Source organism: Rhodofomes roseus (genome assembly GCF_022264815.1).
Source record: "Rhodofomes roseus strain CIRM-BRFM 1785 chromosome Unknown C8Q71scaffold_18, whole genome shotgun sequence".
Classification (NCBI taxonomy): Eukaryota; Fungi; Basidiomycota; class Agaricomycetes; order Polyporales; family Fomitopsidaceae; genus Rhodofomes; species Rhodofomes roseus.
The window spans coordinates 717,101-734,896 of NW_025952974.1; the positions used below are offsets into that span (position 1 = coordinate 717,101).

The 17,796-nt window shown below is 57.0% G+C and overlaps 6 protein-coding genes across 6 annotated transcripts; all 6 read left to right on the forward strand.

Moving 5' to 3' along the window:
* Positions 1-369: 369 nt before the first annotated feature.
* On the forward strand, positions 370-2,743 carry C8Q71DRAFT_774130 (T-complex protein 1). Its single transcript, XM_047924502.1, has 7 exons — positions 370-601; positions 655-735; positions 798-1,079; positions 1,132-1,386; positions 1,443-1,591; positions 1,651-2,310; positions 2,363-2,743. Exons 1-7 carry the CDS (start codon positions 535-537, stop codon positions 2,552-2,554), a joined length of 1,686 nt encoding a protein of 561 aa, XP_047776343.1. The 5' UTR covers positions 370-534; the 3' UTR covers positions 2,555-2,743.
* Positions 2,744-3,062: 319 nt separating this feature from the next.
* C8Q71DRAFT_774132 (uncharacterized protein) lies at positions 3,063-4,921 on the forward strand. The gene is made up of 4 exons (XM_047924503.1): positions 3,063-3,376; positions 3,839-4,464; positions 4,520-4,728; positions 4,783-4,921. Exons 1-3 carry the CDS (start codon positions 3,225-3,227, stop codon positions 4,606-4,608), a joined length of 867 nt encoding a protein of 288 aa, XP_047776344.1. The 5' UTR covers positions 3,063-3,224; the 3' UTR covers positions 4,609-4,728; positions 4,783-4,921.
* A 355-nt stretch (positions 4,922-5,276) lies between these two features.
* Positions 5,277-9,955, forward strand: C8Q71DRAFT_774134 (uncharacterized protein). The gene is made up of 9 exons (XM_047924504.1): positions 5,277-5,534; positions 5,583-5,883; positions 6,487-6,998; positions 7,052-7,212; positions 7,270-7,482; positions 7,538-7,669; positions 7,721-7,881; positions 7,934-8,618; positions 8,691-9,955. Exons 2-9 carry the CDS (start codon positions 5,590-5,592, stop codon positions 9,650-9,652), a joined length of 3,120 nt encoding a protein of 1,039 aa, XP_047776345.1. The 5' UTR covers positions 5,277-5,534; positions 5,583-5,589; the 3' UTR covers positions 9,653-9,955.
* A 3,112-nt stretch (positions 9,956-13,067) lies between these two features.
* C8Q71DRAFT_190663 (sure-like protein) lies at positions 13,068-14,559 on the forward strand. Its single transcript, XM_047916867.1, has 6 exons — positions 13,068-13,416; positions 13,470-13,605; positions 13,664-13,691; positions 13,750-13,844; positions 13,908-13,944; positions 13,996-14,559. Exons 1-6 carry the CDS (start codon positions 13,252-13,254, stop codon positions 14,477-14,479), a joined length of 945 nt encoding a protein of 314 aa, XP_047776346.1. The 5' UTR covers positions 13,068-13,251; the 3' UTR covers positions 14,480-14,559.
* Positions 14,560-15,334: 775 nt separating this feature from the next.
* On the forward strand, positions 15,335-16,813 carry C8Q71DRAFT_190700 (uncharacterized protein). Its single transcript, XM_047916868.1, has 4 exons — positions 15,335-15,505; positions 15,557-15,710; positions 15,771-16,443; positions 16,516-16,813. Exons 1-4 carry the CDS (start codon positions 15,437-15,439, stop codon positions 16,775-16,777), a joined length of 1,158 nt encoding a protein of 385 aa, XP_047776347.1. The 5' UTR covers positions 15,335-15,436; the 3' UTR covers positions 16,778-16,813.
* A 302-nt stretch (positions 16,814-17,115) lies between these two features.
* Positions 17,116-17,720, forward strand: C8Q71DRAFT_774147 (uncharacterized protein). Its single transcript, XM_047924505.1, has one exon. It carries the CDS (start codon positions 17,193-17,195, stop codon positions 17,445-17,447), a length of 255 nt encoding a protein of 84 aa, XP_047776348.1. The 5' UTR covers positions 17,116-17,192; the 3' UTR covers positions 17,448-17,720.
* Positions 17,721-17,796: the final 76 nt, after the last annotated feature.

Sequence of the window (17,796 nt, forward strand, 5' to 3'; positions counted from 1 at the left end):
AATGATCACGTCGACATATACAGATGTATGCTGTGCATTCAGCAAGCCTATACGGCGAAAATACAGCGATAGACTCAGATCTGCCGTACCGTGAATTAATCAAATGTCAGCAGTATATGTACGAGGTATCGCGCAAAGTCAAGCGTCGCCTGTCGACCACCGGCGTGGAAGTCAAGCCAGCAGTCAGCGGTCCTGCAGGGCCCAAATAGTCGTTCCGGGCAGTTCGTATTGAGTTATAAGACGCTAGTACCGACTCCCTATTGCAGTCCTTGGTTTCAATTGATAGGTAGTCGACCTGCAACCAAGTGACTGAGGCCGCGGCGGCCTGAGCGAGTTCGACGGACGCGACAAAACGCGTACGGGCGTCTATTGACGCGTCTGCCCTTGCGCGTTCTCAATCATCTCCTCTCTTTCCTCCTCCCCGTTCTCGTTCTGCTTTTCTCTATCGTGACCACTCTGGAACGAACCGCACAGCACGGTTTTTACGACTAGACCCCGACTGATTGAAAACTAGCAAACGAAGAGTAGTTCACGATGGCGTTGAAGGTACCGAAAGCAAATAATATGCAGCTCTTCAAGGAGGGCTACAAGGTTAGCTCAGGTAAGAGCTCACACAGGCTTGATCAACAGTGCACCTAACCTGACCCACTCAAGGCATCGAGGATGCTGTCCTTCGAAACATCCAGGCTGTCGCCGAGTTGTCTGATCTTGTCCGGACGAGCTTTGGTCCAAACGGTGCGTTTCTCCAGATGGCGGGTTTGGATTTTTCATCTGACGAATTTCACTACATCCCTCAGGGCGTAACAAGCTTGTGGTGAACCATCTGGGTCGGCTGTTCGTTACTTCCGATGCCGCAACCATCATCCGCGAGATCGAGGTCGTACATCCGGCGGCGAAGTTGCTGGTCATGGCGGCACAGGCGCAAGAGGCAGAGATGGGAGACTCGACGAACATGGTGTTGATCCTTGCGGGCGAGCTCCTGAAGAAAGCCGAGCATCTGCTCATCATGGGTCTCCATCCGAGCGAGATTGTGAAGGGGTACGAGCTTGCGTCCACGAAGGCATTGGCTGAACTCGAGAGTGCGTCCCGGTGTTCTTGATCTGCGCTCTCTCTTGAACTCCTTTTATGCAGACCTTCCAACACGGTCATTGGACACGCCACCAACACAATCGGGACTTGCTGCCGCGCTCAAGCCCGCGATCGCGTCAAAACAGTATGGCTATGAAGACATGCTTGCATCGCTGGTCGCAGAAGCTGCTCTGGCAGTTATGCCGCCCAACCCCAAGAACTTCAACGTCGACAACGTTCGTGTCGTCAAGATCATGGGTGGCAGTCTCGCGGGCAGCCAGGTCGTACTCGGCATGGTATTTGGACGGCAGCCTGAGGGTGCGTCCGTTTCGTCAGTTCGTTCATACGGAATATTCACTCATACTTTCCTATAGGTATGGTCACAAAAGTGAAGAAGGCGAAGGTCGCGGTCTTCACCTGTGGGTTGGACATCGCACAAACGGAGACGAAGGGCACTGTGTTGCTCAAAAACGCGGAGGAGATGCTCAACTTCACTGCGGGAGAGGAAAAGCACCTCGAGAAGGTCAGTGTTCTGCATAGTAGGTGTGTGTATTGACAGTCCGCTCACTGGGCGACCTGCAGATTTTCCAAGAAATCGCGGACTCCGGCGTGAAGGTCATCATCGCCGGCTCCACCATCGGCGAGCTCGCACTCCACTACCTCAACCGTCTCAACATCGCCGTGCTCAAGGTCCTCTCCAAGTTCGAACTGCGCCGGCTTTGCCGCGTCGTCAACGCGACGCCACTCGCGCGGATGGGTGCGCCCACCGCCGAGGAGGCCGGCTACGTCGACGTCTTCGAGTGCATCGAGATCGGCGGGGACCGCGTCACCGTGCTGCGCCAGCTCACACCGGACGACCCAGACTTCGACCCGAACACGCCCGGAGAGAAGACGCGCACGGCGACGATCGTGCTCCGCGGCGCGACCGCGAACAGGTTGGACGACCTCGAGCGTGCGGTGGACGACGGCGTGAACGTCATCAAGGCGCTCCTCAAGGACGCACGCCTCGTGCCCGGCGCGGGTGCGACGGAGCTCGAGCTCGCAAGGCGCGTGGAGACGTACGGCGCGGGCCTGAAGGGCCTCTCGCAGCATGGCGTCCGCAGGTGGGCGAGCGCGCTAGAGGTCATCCCGAGGACTATCGCGGAGAATGCGTTCGGTGGTGCGGAGGGCAACGAGATTGTCAGCCGGCTCTGGGCGAAGCACGAGGGTGCTTCTGGGGAGTACTGGGGCGTGGATGTTGAGGTGCGAATGATCGCTTTTATTGTTATCCGTTCTTGCTGATTTTTCCGCGCAGGCGGAGACCGATGGCACGCTCAACACGAGCGAGCATGGGATCTACGACTCGCTGGCGGCGAAGACTTGGGCGATCAAACTCGCGACCGAGGCGGCGGTCTCGGTGCTCAGTGTCGACAGTATCATCATGAGCAAGCCTGCCGGTGGGCCGAAGATACCGCAGCAAGCGGGCAACTGGGATGAGGACGACTGAGCGTGCATTAAAAGGTAGAAATTGTCTAATATACTGTACAATTGCATCTGCTTCGTCTATATCAAGTGTGTGGTCAATGTTGCCTGCGGGCTTTTGCATGGTTCAGATTACGGCAAGCTAGACCTATCGGCTTTCGCATAGCGATGAGGTTCTATGGGTCATTGGTATTAACTGCTGCGTGCAACACGACGATCCAGATCGCAGCGCATCTACTCCAGCTCTGTGCAATGTCTCTCTCTGAGCACGTCCTGCTGCGACACTTCAATCATTCACATCATTCAGTAAGTGCGTATTCTCATACCAGCGTATGACGCTGAAGTCCCGAATGCAGATGTCAAGCTGGCCGAGAGCTACATCGCTGTTCTGGCATCCACTTCGAAGTAGGTATTCAGCCATAGTGGTTGCCACCCGAGCTTACACTACATGACGTTGTATGGCCCGGCGATGCGGATTGATTCGCAGACGATATGCTTCACACACTGCAGTGCAAGCCGCTCTGACGTCGAGATGGCTGACGCAGCGACATCCGAAACGGAAACCCGATCGAAGGTGACGGCGATCGCAAGTTCAACCTGCCAGCCGCCTCTCGCCATATATAATCCGCCCAGGTTCGACTTTCCCCCCTCATCCAACTTGAACTTGAACCACCACTGTCCACTGCGTATTGCACATGCTCCCCATTCTCATCTTGCTTGGTGGCGCGCTGGCCCTCATCGGCGTGCTGCCCAGCCTCCCCCCGACGTTCAACGTCGGGCTGATCCCCAGTACACTCCTCCTGACGCCGGCCGTCATGGAGGACTTCCTGCTGTACTTGCCCTCTAGGTGAGTGTGCTCGCTGCCTACTTGTTGGGACATCTGACTCACGCCTCGATTCCCGCCAGCCCCGCTGTAGAGGGCACCGCGGCCCTCGTCGGCGATCTTGTCGACGGGACCGCAGGCGTTGTCGGCGACATCGTCGACACCATTCGCAACTCGGCCGCTCTGGCCTCCCCGGAATTCATCTGGCTCTCGGATATGTCGCTCAGCGACATCGGTTATGGGTATGTTGCCTTGCTCCCACCGGTTCGACATCGTGTTGACGCCGTGAGCACACAGCTCGGTTTACTTCGACCTCGACTTCGTTCTCGTTGACACCCTCGGCGGAGTGGACATGGCCAACGGTACTGGTGACCGTCTGGACATGGACACCTCCTTCGTGGTCGCCTTCGGTGACGAGGACGGTCCCAAGAACTCTTTTAACAACACTGACGGGGTGAAGCTCGACACCGCCAACCCTCCTGTCAGTGGCACCACGGATGACGAGGTGCGCAACATCGTCAACCTCAATTCGACCGAGAAGGCTGTCGTCGATGTCGCCACCGCCGACGACGATAGCGACGACGGCCTCCACACGGTGACCGAGTACGAGATGCTCTTCATCCTCGTCGCGGTCTCCATCTACTGCGTACCCGCCATCCTGCTCTACGGCGTGCCTCCCGTTTTCGCAGTCATCAGTCGCCTTCCTATCATCGACATTCTCGTGGACGACATCCGCAGCGAATTCGCCAATCCCCGACTCTACATGATCAAGCTCATGTACGTTCTGGCGGGGCTGTACCTCGCCGAGGAGGCACTGCTAGGACCTCTCTTCGGTGATCCATTCGTGCGCATCCGCTGGCTGATGGAGCACGGGTGGATCGACACGATGTTCCTGGCACAGGACTTCATGGTCTTGTACCTGTGGGCATGGTGGAAGCTGGTGGTCCCGACAGAGCGGGCGCGGGCTTTGGACGAGATGGGCTTGATCAAGGTTCCCATCTTTGAGGAGTGGGTTCTGCATAAGACGGATATCGGAGCGCACAGACGGTGCTCGGAGACAGGCGGTCTCTCTGGTCCCTGGGCACGCAAGGTCCTGAAGTCGTTTGACAAGGGTAGGTTCTACTTGCTGTAACATCACGAGTCGCCACGGTGCTGATGTCGCGGAAGCATACGACGTGCTTCTGTATGACGACAAGGGCATTGCGGCAGTCTTCGTGAAGCCGGAGACGACCGTGCTGTTCGGCGACCTTGACTGAGCGGCAGGCGTCCTACGTCGCAACATCATCGATACCGCCGTCAGGTGCTATTTCAACGACGACGACATCGAAGGCCCGCCATTGTCGTGCGCATCTACACGATGGTACGACACGCCGCAGGTAGGTACCTGACTCCACTCGCTGGCTGCATCCGTATCTGATGTTCTTCTACAGCGTTGCCGTACATGAATCCTCCCATCGGATTGGCATCTCTCGTCGAATGGCTTGCTTAGGTTGTACGTCGAGCATGTGTGGCGTGTGCATCGCAACGTACTTTTCCACCAATTTGAGCAATGAACATCGTCGCCATACATATTACGAGCCATAACTCAAGGGTACATGAGCTCGAACTGGTGCAAGGCGACGATACGTACAACGCGTTTGATCAATGAATAACGGCGCGTTGATCACGTGGAATACATGTTTGTTGACCGGCTCAAGACCGGCTCGAGACGCGTTGCGAGACGCCGGACTCAGCCTTTGATTAATTTGATTCGTCGGCGTATCGCTACGCAAACGACGGGTGGTCCGTGCGCAGAGCCCTCGCGGTATAAAAGGCGCAGCCGCGCACATGAACAACTCATACTTACCTTGATGGAACGTTCCCTTTCATGTCCCGGGAGCGTTGGCCGTGGGGGTCTCTCATAGCACGGCGACCATGTCCTCAGGGGGACCTTACGGTTTGTATGGGCTTCGGCTCATGCATCGTCTCAATATTTCCCTGTCCTGCTTCGGCCCTCGGGCTGGGCAGGCCTTATTTTTGGTCCCTGCGCTGTCCTAACCCTAACCCTATCGTATCATCGTATTGAAGACTTTCGTTCAAGGCCGTACAAATTAATGACGTCTGCATTGTTTCTGCTCACTTTCATTCACAGCACATAGTGTGCACAGTGTTAATTGAGCCCAAGATTACACTCAGCTGAGCTGTAAGCGGTTTGTATTCCCAATACAGTTGAGTGCTTACTTGGAATCAGGACGCACATGACCGCGTCGATGACGTCGCCACAGCAGCTGCAGGTTGTGCCCGCCCAGCACGCATGCCAGTGGCTGTCCGCCGCTGTCCCTCTGCTTGACACCGCCAGGTCTGCAGACATGGGTCGACTAACGTCCTGGCTGAAGGCACCGTTCCACTTCACTTCGCCATCGGTCACTGCGCTCGCGGGCCTCATCTACGTCGTGATCTTCGCGAGCGTGTTGTACACAGACGAGCTCACCGGCGTACCCAAGAACACGAAGGGTCTGGATGTTGACCGCGCGTATGCAGACCTACACCAGGTGAGTTATTGAAGGCAGCGAGTCACTGTTGTATGCCTCTACGCGCGTTCCTTCTTCGCATCTCCGCTCTGCCTGAGTAGACATGGCCAGTATGGCGCATCGACGAGTTGCAGTCGGGATGCGCCAGACTCGGGGATGAACCATGTGCGATTTCCCGTGCTGCATAGATGGGTGGGGATTGTTCCAGGACTACAATAGCAGAGCAGTTACTCTGACGACACGCACGTCCGACAGTGACACCGAGAACGCCGACTGTCAGTGTCAATTTCGCATACGGATCCGTATGCCAAAAACGCGTCTCTCCAACAGCCAGCTGACTGCGTCCCCCCCCTCTCGCGATGCCTTTGCAAACCTACTCTTCAGACACAACAAGAAGATGTGTAGTTTGGGCTCTGCCATGCGCTTGTCAATGGGGCTATCCCATGCTCTTGAAAGTGCTTTGGATCTGAAGGGTTGACGGTGTTCTAGCATGTATGCAAGTCCATGACTGTCTATGTGCCTGGTTCTGCAGCATCACGATACGTAGAATTCACTTCATGTCATGTATCGGCTTCACACAATATTATTTATGATCGTCTCTGACCACAAATCATTTCACCACAGATCACCGTCCGCCCGCATCCCTACCTCTCACACGCAAATGACGACGTCCGCGCCTACCTTCTCTCCCAGCTCGCGCCCATCGCGGCGCAACACGAACATGTACACCTCTCGGACGACCTCACCTCGAACGCGTCGTTCGTCTCCCCCGGCATCCTCAAGGGCCAGACGCGCACCGGCATTTATTTCGAGGGCACGAACATCCTCGTCAAGATCGACGGCACAGACACACCGCTCGCCGACCCGGAGGGCCAGCACGACGGCGTGCTCTTCTCCGCGCACTACGACTCTGTGTCGACTGCGCCGGGGGCGACGGACGACGGCATGGGCGTGGTGACGCTCGTCGAGCTCGCGAGGTACCTCGCCGTGCCCGAACACAGGCCACGCCGTACGGCGGTGTTCTTCTGGAACAACGGCGAGGAGGACGGCTTGAACGGCGCATATATGTACTGGAAACACCCGTGGTCCAACCTCACTGCGACGTTCCTCAACCTCGAGGGCGCGGCCGCTGGAGGGTGAGTGCTGATGATTCCTCGCTTGAGCAAAGTCTGATCCCCGTCTCGCACAGGCGACCCGTCCTCTTCCGCTCCACATCGCAGACCGTGACACGCGCATATGCGTCCAAGGCCATCTCGCACCTCCAGGCAGACGTCCTCACCGGCGATGCCTTCAAGCGGGGCGTCGTCCGCAGCGGTACCGACTATCAGGTCTATGCTGTAGGATTGAAAGGTGTGTCATGCCGGCCTTGGGCAGCAGCTCTCCTGCTGACGGAATAATCGCCCGCAGGCGCACGGAGCCCGATGAACGGCCTCGACGTGGCGTTCTACAAGAACCGCGCATTCTACCACACCCCGCGTGACTCGATCCCCGGCATGCGCTATGGCGAAGGGAAGAAGGCGCTCTGGGCGATGTTGGAGACCGCTCGCGGCGCGGGCCTAGCGCTCCTCAATGACGACGACACTACCGGTGACGATGGCTCACAGGGAGTGTACTTCGACTGTGAGCTGCCGCGGCGTTTGGTTGTTTGGGTGGCTTACTGATGAAGTGCGGGCAGTGTTCCGCACGACGCTGGTGCTCTTCTCCATGACTGCGCTGTTCGTGGTGAATGTCGTGCTCTTGGTCGTTGGCCCGATCGTCACCATTGTCTTGTTCGTGTTCCTGGTGGTCACGACGAAGAGGTCTGGCTGTAAGTACTGCTATACCTGTTGCCCACCCGGAGATGCTCATGATGCTGTAGCTGGACATGTCGCGGAAGACGAAGTGCCTGCCACCAAGTGGCACAAGGTCAAGAAGGCCAGCAGGGTCATCCTCGGCTGGGGTCGGTTCTGGATTGCACTCATAGTCGGGATCCTGGCCCACGTCGGTCTCGTTGCGGGCTACATCAACGTGAACCCATATGTAAGGGCCCTCCATACAGAAAAGCTATGCATTACTGACTCTCCAAACATAGGTCGTGCATGCCCACCCTTACGTCGTACTGGGGACCTTCCTCTCGCTCTCCTACGTCGCCATCGCAGGCCCCCTTCAGCTGCTGCAGCGCTTCATTCCGACGTCGCCTTCCTCTCAGAAGCTTGTCCTTCTGCTAGAGCACTACTTCCTCACCTGGGTGCTCCTCGTCGTCGCCACTGTCCAAGTCCGCGAACACGGCCTCGGCGGCGTATACTGGATTACCGCGTGGAACCTGACTGCGTGGCTCGCGGTGGGCACTGCGCTCGGCGAGGGCGCGGTGGGCGGCTGGAGGGGCAGTGAGCGGGGCCGCAAGGCGGGGCTGGACCTCTCGATCGAGAACGACCAAGACGAGACTGCTGGCTCTGAAAGACGCTTCGTCAGGGGTCTGCGGTACGACGCGCCGCCGGATCGCGAGGACGAGGAGCACGGGGAGAATGGCCGAGAGGACAGTGGGGATGAGGGCGACGTGGTGGAGACGGACCCGACGGAGATCACGCCGTTGGTGCGGCAGCAGCGGCGGTCGCTCGAGACGGGCGCGGAGGACCCCAAGTACGACGAGTATGGGTGGTGGATCTTGCAGATGGTGTTTGCGGTCCCGGTGCTGGCGACGTTGCTCTTCCAGCTGGAGTACCTGCTCCTGCAGGCGCTGATGAACACTTTGGTGGACGGGAGCAGTGCGCTGAACCGTAAGTCCTCCTAGCTTGCCTCCGCGAATGTTTCCGCGGCGTCGCTGATGTCTTATTCTTCGGGGCTTCTAGTGTATGGGTGTCTCTCGGCCTTGTCTCTGATGATATTCCTCCCCATCGCGCCCTTCGCACATCGGTTGCACCATTGGTTGACCGTGGTCGTGCTCGTCGTGTTCGCGCTGACGCTGATCACCTCGTGGACGATATTCCCGTTCTCTCAAGAGCGCCCTTTCAAGATCTTCTTCCAGCAACAGGTCGAGATCGTCACCTCTTCGGAGACACAGACTCGCAGCACCCCTCTCGCTTTCAATAGCCAGAACGCCGACACCATAGGTATGGCTGGCGTACCAGCTGCCGCGTCCAGCACGGATGTCCGCGTTTGGACCGTCTTGACAGGACTATCTGGATTTGTGGACCGTCGCATCGTTCCCGAGCTGCCTTCCTCGTGGGGAAAGGATGTGCAATGCACGCAGAACACAGTGTTGAAGCCCGGGCTGCTGGACTGCAGGTGGGAGAGCGACCTCGTCCCTTCGCCAGGCGGAGGCGATGACCGCGACGTCCGGTGGCTCGACGTCGAGACGACACGGCTCAACGGGACCAGCGGGTTGGTCTCTCTGAAGGGCACGAACACGCGCGGGTGCAGGCTGTATTTCGACAGGCCTGTCACGTACTACAAGATACACGATGTCGACGACGCGGACGAGCCTGAAACCAAGGCGACTGGCGAGTTCCTACCAGGGTACGAGATGCCCGAGGAAGGGGTCAGGGATATCAAGCTGTGGAGCCGGGAGTGGGAGAGGGAATTCCGTGTCGAGGTTGGATGGAAGGGAGACTCGGAGGATGGATTCGTTCAAGACACGATGGGCGGCCGCGCGGCTTGCGAGTGGGCGGAGTACGCGAGCGCGTCGGACGGCATGGGTCAGAATGGGCTGATCCCTGCCCTGGAGGAGGTGAAGGCGTTCCTGCCGCTGTGGGCGCAGCCGACTAAGACGACAGACGGCCTTGTGGAGGCATGGACGAGGTTCTCGATTTGAGTAGGTATGGAGCTACGGACGTGGCACGGAATAACGACGCGATGCCTTCGTGATGTACTTGTACGTATGCATTATCTTCGATCAAAAAGGCTAGTTATTGTAGGTCGTCTGATGGACTGGCTGAGCATATTGGCCCCATGTACGGATACGTGATGCATGGGTCTTGACCGGTATGGATATCAGCTGAGTCCATATGGTTAGGCCCTGCTGGGAAAGCGCGAATAGAGGCGGAGCTCACTGCAGTGTGTCGGCCATTGATATTACTAGTATATAAAGCAGATCCGGTGAATTCGTTTGCATCTATTCGGCCGGGCGCTTCCATCGATCATGTGCATGTCTTGACGGCTACCTCGAGTCGCTCAGAGTCATATCGGAAGCATGAAGCCTTGAGAATGACTGCCAGTACTTGTCCATCTACCGACTGAGCGGGCTCTCAGTACTCTGAACTTCAGCCCCGCCACGCGCGCAGCGCGTGGTCTCGTGTATAGCATACAGAGTCTACATCCAGTTGTGCCCGATGGATATGCAATGCACTTGGTTGCGATGTGTGCAGTTCGGAATTACAGTCTTTGTCGCAGCCCCGCCGCGCGCTGCGCGCGCGGTCTCATCGTGCGGTACGGCGGACAGAGTGTGATAGAATCTGCAGCTGTGTTTGATGGCTATGAAATGGACCTGATGCGTGCAACTCGCAGCTACAGTCTAAGTTCTCGCCATACATCTTCAGTATCCTGATGATGCACATCGATACACTGGAATTTGTCTCTGCATCAACCGACATTGCGACTATCTTTAGTTTCATATTGACTCGACCGCCGGAGCGCAGCGATGGCGTCCCTTGTTATGTAACTCATCCCGAGCTATGGAAACCGAAAGTGAGCAGCCTCGTTGTCTGTAACAAGCGTGACAGATCGTGATCCCGGATCTGTGATCGAAGCCTTCCATATCGGGTAACCGATTCTTCGCGTAAGAGGTGCGATGCAGGCCAGCCCTCTTTTCGTCCGTCTGCCTTGAATAACTTATGGCTGAAGCTTGTTTGTGTGTTCTGTCATACTGCACATCATTAGGAGCGTTGGCGGTTGCCAAAAATGCGATTCCGACACATTTGAGGATAGGCGCCCGTGCAGACCGCCGCGCAAGCGCCTAAATTATTGCTCTGCAACCGCCAACTTCGCAGGCGCATGTCTGCCCAAAGTCCCTGTATAGTGACTCGCAAGGCAGTACTACTCCCCGATACGCCAGGTAAGCATCACGTAATGTATTCATTGAAGGCTTCGAGTCGTCACTCACCTGCCTGTCACGCAGAACATGCAAACCGGGCCACTGGTAGTACTATCGTATCCGTGACGACTGGAGCGCCGCGGCAAGTATAAGGCTGATCGGTCATCTCAAGCAGCGTGCAGCTGCTGTCGGAGGGTATGAGCTACGATACACTCATTTTACTGCTCATTGAACTCATTATCCCTTCCAATGAAAAGTAACTGAGGATCCCAGCACGAGTACCCCATCTGGTATCGACAGCGACGATGAGTACGACTGCAGCCTGAGGCCTCCGTGTTTCCCGCAGCGCTCTCGGGCTCCGTCTCCGTCTTCCTCTAATTATACCTCCTATCACCCTTCCCCCAACCTGGCGTGCTCGCCGCTCAGCCTCCTCCTACTGGATCGGCCTGCCGCTAAAGGTCGCAGTGCTCGCGGTACTGTTCTCCGCCGCACTGACAACGTTTGCATGCTAGATCTGCTACAGGTACATCCGGTGCGTGGACTTGGAGGAGACCGTGCTGGAGGCATTTGTGCGGGACCAGAGGAAGGAGGGACAACGGTGGGCTTCGTCAAAAGAGACTCATGGCTTGGATACACCTTGGTATGGTATCCAGCGTAGAGTTTGAATTTACTCAGGATGTTCCCTTCGACGAAAGGGTGAGAAGAATCAAAATCTGTGTGCTATACCTGGCCGGCGTAATGGCCCGCAGTGACTGATCAAACTTGAACGCACAATGACCATACATTCCCTTTGCCAGTGCCGAAAAGTGAGTGCACAGTTGCACCTCAAGAAATATATTCTCACCACCGCTCGCCATGTTCTTTTAAGGGACAAGACTCGAGCACAACTCAGTATTGAACCCATTCGCCGGAGAGCTTGTCGGATGGGTGCTCCGAGTCTGCGCTCTGCAATACTATTGAAGCACGCAGGAATGCAGAGAAGTGACGTACAGGCATTTGCGGTCCCATATCACGCACACTCCAGCACTGTGCGCCTCCCTCAGCTGCACGACGTTCGATGCGAAGCAGCGAAAGCTGGCAGATCCTGGACATTCCGAGTCAACTGCCAGTGCGGATCTCTAGATTATGTGGATTATTCGCTGCTAAGTGAGTACTAAACCTGCATTCTGGCGTGATAAAGCGCATGCCGGCTGCGACACAGCGGAAATGACAGCGGAAACTTAGCAAAGATCGCATTGCGTGCGGCGACGCGCGATGCTACACGGCGAGCACCGTCCGGCCGATGATGTAAGCTACATACGGCACAAGCGACTCTGTTGCTCTAAGACGGTGGATATACAAGATACACCCAACTCTGTGTATGTCATGTGGATCAAGTAGTACATTACCACAAACTCAGGCTGTTTGTGCAGCGCGAACAGTGGACTTCAATGAGCAAGCGCTTAAGCGCACTGCACGGGCGCCTATCCTCAAATGTGTCGGAATCGCATTTTTGGCAACCGCCAACGCTCCTAATGATGTGCAGTATGACAGAACACACAAACAAGCTTCAGCCATAAGTTATTCAAGGCAGACGGACGAAAAGAGGGCTGGCCTGCATCGCACCTCTTACGCGAAGAATCGGTTACCCGATATGGAAGGCCTCGATCACAGATCCGGGATCACGATCTGTGACGCTTGTGACAGACAACGAGGCTGCTCACTTTCGGTTTCCATACGAGCTGGTCCGTATGCACGCTGATTGGGCTGCGCCACCTGTAGGCTGCTACGCTGATGTCGACGGGTCCGCCTCTCGGTGAGCGATTTGATCGCGATCTGCGCCCCGTCAAACACCGCCTGTGTGTGTTTTCAGAGGATGGGGCCTACCGATATGGACTTAGCTGTTATTCTCTTCGCGCAGATCGCTCCTGAAGGCCTGAACTTTCAGACATACGTCAAAATACTGAAGTCCATTGCATCAAGTCTGTTGTACAGGATGATGTACGTCCCCAATGTGATCGCTCATGGGGATTCCGATTCCATCGTATGGAAGTGTCCTTACTTATTGCTTGTGGATTGTAGGCCTCAGAATGCAGTGACGGAACTCGAATGTAGCAACTGAGAATCGCATTCGAGGGTGTAAGCACTCGGTATCAGCAGCCTTTGGTAGACTTCGGGGCCCCGGACTCTGTCATGCTGGACCAGAAGCACCCTGGTGTTCGGTTCGTCCACATCACCTGGAACTTAGCGTCGTGCATTAATAAATTGTCGTCGTGTCATACACGTTATGGATGCGCGCCCGAAGGGGTATTTATATGAAGGCATTGTAGACTCAGTAGAGGGACATGCAGGCCGCCTGAGTCTATGGCCCGGTCGCTCATCCCCATTACACAATCGACATCATGTTTCGTTCAAGTTCACAAGCATTCATCGCACTAGTCTTGCTTGCGTCGCGATTCTTGGCTGTTCACAATGCGCAGGCCCAGGTGGTGATCTCCAATAACGATGGTTGGGCAACTGCCCAGATCCGTGCTCAATTCGATGCACTGACTGAGAAAGGCTACGATGTGAGTCGATTCCTGTCTGAGGTTGTCAACTTATAAGCTGACCGGATCTACAGGCCTTTTTGTCTGCCCCTGCACTGAAGCAGTCGGGGAAAGGTTCATACACTACGACCCCTGAAGTGCTCACCGAGCCATGCCAGTTCGATACTTGCCCCGTCGGGTCGCCGCCCTTTGGGTACAACGCTAGCGACTGTGAGTTTCCCTTTGTGGTACTAGAGGAATCGCTTCGTCTGCTAAAATTTAGAATCAGCACGCCTGAACTATGTGAATGCATATCCGTAAGTCGCATTGTTCTGTATTCGACTCGGAGGACCTGTACTGAGAAGTGATTTGCAGAGCGAACGCGGCAAACTACGGTGTCAATGTGATATCTCCGAGATTCACTAATGGGCACCCTCCCGACCTTCTAGTGAGCGGCCCGGACATTGGACGTACGTGCGATCGCTTCACAGAAATTCACACAAGGATTGCCCATCTGACATACCGATGTACAGCTAACGTCGGATTCTTGACGCAATACTCGGGTACTGTGTAAGTACAGGATCGTCCTCTGTGTAGATGTCTTGCTGACTATCACTGCAGTGGGGCGGCTTCCGCAGCTTCCTTGCAAAACATTCCAGCGGCAGCTTTCTCCGGTGTCAGCGGAGCACAAGTCTCGTATACTACCCTTACCTCCGACCCTTACGCGAACTCGACTATCGCCGCTCGGATATACTCCGACCTGACAGTGCACTTCGTTGGTACCCTCTTCGAGGCAATCGACATCGGCTTGCCCATCATCTTGCCCCGGGCTGTGATCGTGAACGTGAACTACGGTTCGATCATAGGGTGCGGCCGTCCGGGAGACTACAAGTGGGTGTTCGCAAGGAACAGGAAGGACGACAGTGCGGTCGACGCATTGATGTGTGATGACTACTTGCCAACTGAGTTGGAGGTATTGCGGAGCCAGGGGTGCTATGTGAGCGTGTCAGCTCTTGACGCGGAGACGAAGACGGACGTCGACGCAGGGACGCAGGCGTTGGTGATGATGAAGCTACATTTCCTACCATGGAGCTGTCTAGAGTGACATCGGGCATATAAACTACATATTTCTTGAGTTTGTAGCGTTGCACTCCTGCTTCTGTGCGTATGTGAATGTCATCCGCCTCTTCTTGTGATATGCGGCGTGCTTTTGAAGTTCAGCATCAAACCTTGAACGCGCCACGGGTATGATAAAAGGGGAGGAAGCTCACGTTGTGGAAGCACAACAGCGTTGTTGAAAGGGGGCGGCGGTTAGTTGGAAAGTTTGGAAGCGCTAATAAGGCGTTCAATATGATATTTTAAAAAGGCAATCGCTGCCAGCCGCCGCTCTCGGTGGCTGTTGCCGTTTATTGGCCAATCACGGAGCGGGACTTCAACAAGTCACCCTCAATCGAAATCCGGCCATACGACCAACGTCGCATTTTCCGTAAGCCTGTGTGTACAGGCTCGATGTATCATCTGCTGAAGTTTTCGAATGCTCTGTCGAGGAATCACGCGTAGTACGGCGCACAGAAGGCTGGCAGCCTTCGCCCAACTCGCATCCGCTACCGTCGTGCTTTACGGTAGTTCTGATGTTGCGTTCAAGCCTGCGCTGGACAGTGTACTGGTGCACGTACGTACGAGTGCTCCTTGCCCCTTGGGCTGCTCGTGGTATCCTCGATCCCTTCGGCACAGTGGGCTCCGCTCCATACGCGGAGTATGTCTGCGAGAATGATTTGACAAATGGGATACGCTGCACTGCTGCCATGGCTACGGATATGCAACATGCCGACTGGGAGGTCAGTTGGAACTTATTCATATGGCGCGCCTTCTGAGACTCTTCTTCGTAGATCGTTCCAATGAAACCTCAGGCTGTCGCAATAGGCGCTGTTTTACTACTGAGGCTCCAGAACTAGTGTACATGAAAGACCCGAACCCGCTGCAAGGCTGATAAGTATCCATTCGAGCTTCCTCCTCCTGATTCCCTACTGCGCGCAGGTGACGCGACTGTTGTTACATTTTCATGCTCCAGCTTTCGCTCCCCAGGATATTCGCGGCATTCCAGACGGTTCTTCTAGCGCTACGGACTTCGGTGGGTCCGTCGCTCTGTTCAACGGAATCATGAACTCATTGCTAGCCGAAGCCGATGGTGGTAGATTCCGGCAAGACAGTTTGTCAGTACAGTAGATGCGCATTGCGTTTGCACCGAGATCGAACGCGGTCACGGGACCGGGTTCCATGTGGGCGCTTGAACGCGCCCTTCATCCGTATGCGGCGGCCCTTGTCCTGCGACGCGAGTAAGTTCCAGAACCCTTGTTGTACTTGGTCTCAAACAAACATGTCTCTTATTTGAGCAGGATCCGTGGTAACCATCCGCCCTTGTATCGTACAGGCGACTGGCGCAACGCGACAACGGGTTGAACGGACGCGTTGTGCGCCACTGTGGCCTCTACTCTTGGCGTTGATACATAAGGCCAGTCTTGTTGGATTCGTGGCTTCTTCAAAACTGCTATCTCCGGTGCCCCACCACTTTGAAAACCTCGCATCCCCTCCAAGTCTGCTCAAGTCTCGCACCTCACTACAAGCCATCCAGCTTCCAATCCTCACTACAGAAGGCACAATGCCATCCGTCTCATCCCGCTCGTCTTCAACGTCGAGCACCGACTACCCCGTCCCCGCCAAGCCGACCTGGCTCCCGGAGATCACGAGCGCGGCGGAGCTCGTCCACCTCGGCACGCTCTACCTCTCCTTCTTCCTGTACACGCACTGCCCGGCACGCTGGCTCCCCGAGAAGGTGCTCTCCGAAACGCTCACGATCCCGCGGCACCTGCACCCGCAGGACACCGCGATCCGCGCGTGGCTCTACGGGTGGGCGTGCTACGTCGAGCAGCACAGGCGCGCGCCGGAGGAGGTCGCGGCGGACAGCTGGCACTGGGCGATGGAGCTGATGTTCTGGCCGGGCAGGCCGCTGACGGGGAAGAACGCGGTGGAGTTTGCGTGGAACAGGAGGGTCATCCCGCAGCAGCCCGGGTGAGTGTTCGGTGTCCCGAGTCTCTGGCGCGATGCGAGGATTCAGATGGGGTGCTGATGCTGTGGCGGCAGGTGGGTGCGCGTGTCGTGGTACCACTCGGTCAAGGAGATGTTGCCCGACGCGCGGGCGCACCCCGAGATGTACGCGCACCTCCAGCTGGAGCCCGACGGGAGCCTGAAGATCGGGGACGTCCGCCGCAAGTGGGGCATGGAGACCATGGTCGTACGTCGCGTCCCCGCATATCCCCTCACCGACGCGCGCGCTGATGCGCCACACTGTACGTGCAGTTCGTCGAGTGGAACCCGCACAGGTACTGCCTATGGCCCTCCGTAGACGGCGAGACGATCAGTCCCATCGCGGTCCGGCATCTCCTCAGCACGCGCGAGGAATGGCCGTACTTTCGCGTCATCGGTACGTCCCTCCCATCCCATCCCATCCCATCCCCTCCTCACACCTCCACACAGAACGCATCTCCGACGAGCGCCGCGCCATCCGCACACACCGCGCCGCGCTCCTCGCACCGGCCACCGCGCCCTTGCACATGCGCCTGCACCTCCGGGCGCAGCACGCGCACCTCCGCAGCGCACAAGCGTGGTTCGCGTTCCGGCGGCGGATCGCGCGGCCGCGGCTGCCGTGGCCGGTGCTGGGCGACATGACGCGCGAGGCGCGCGAGCGCGTCGCGCTCGTGCTCGCGCTCGCCGCGTGCGCGGCCGCGGTGTGGGTCGCGGGGGCGGTCGTGTGGCCGCGGATGGTGCGGTGGATGGGGTGGCTCGTGGCGTTCCTGGGCGTCGGGCGCGCGGTGGAGGGGGCGTGGACCGCGGTGTGCGCGCTGCCGGTGTTGCTGTTCTGGGTGCTCACTCTGCCGGTGTGGGGCCCGTTCTGGTGCGCGAAGGTCGTGGGGGCGTGGGTGTGGTCGGCGTCGGGCGCGCTGGTCTGGACGGCGGTTGCTGGGTTGCGGAGGGGCGCGCTGGGCGTGAACTTGGCGGAGACTCGGATGTGGTGAGCCCGTGCGTGTTTCGTGCTCGTGTATGTATGATAGGCGTGGTTGCGTCCGTGCTCTCTCGCTTTCAGGTTGCTGTTGTTGTCTGAGCCATGGATTAGAAGTATGCTGCTGCCCTTGGGCATGGACCTCGTTGTATGCGTTCTCGCTGCTAGTACTCACTGTATGCTTTCCTGCGCTTGTTATGCCTTCCCCTCACGTCTATGTAGTGTCCAGTTTTTTGATCTTGAGACATTGGGGCGACGCAGCAAAAATTCGAGATAACATATCTTCAAAGGACGGTGATGCGGCCGTACACTGGCAAGTGGCACGTTCTGCTGCAACTGGCAAATCCACACATCAAGAGACGGCT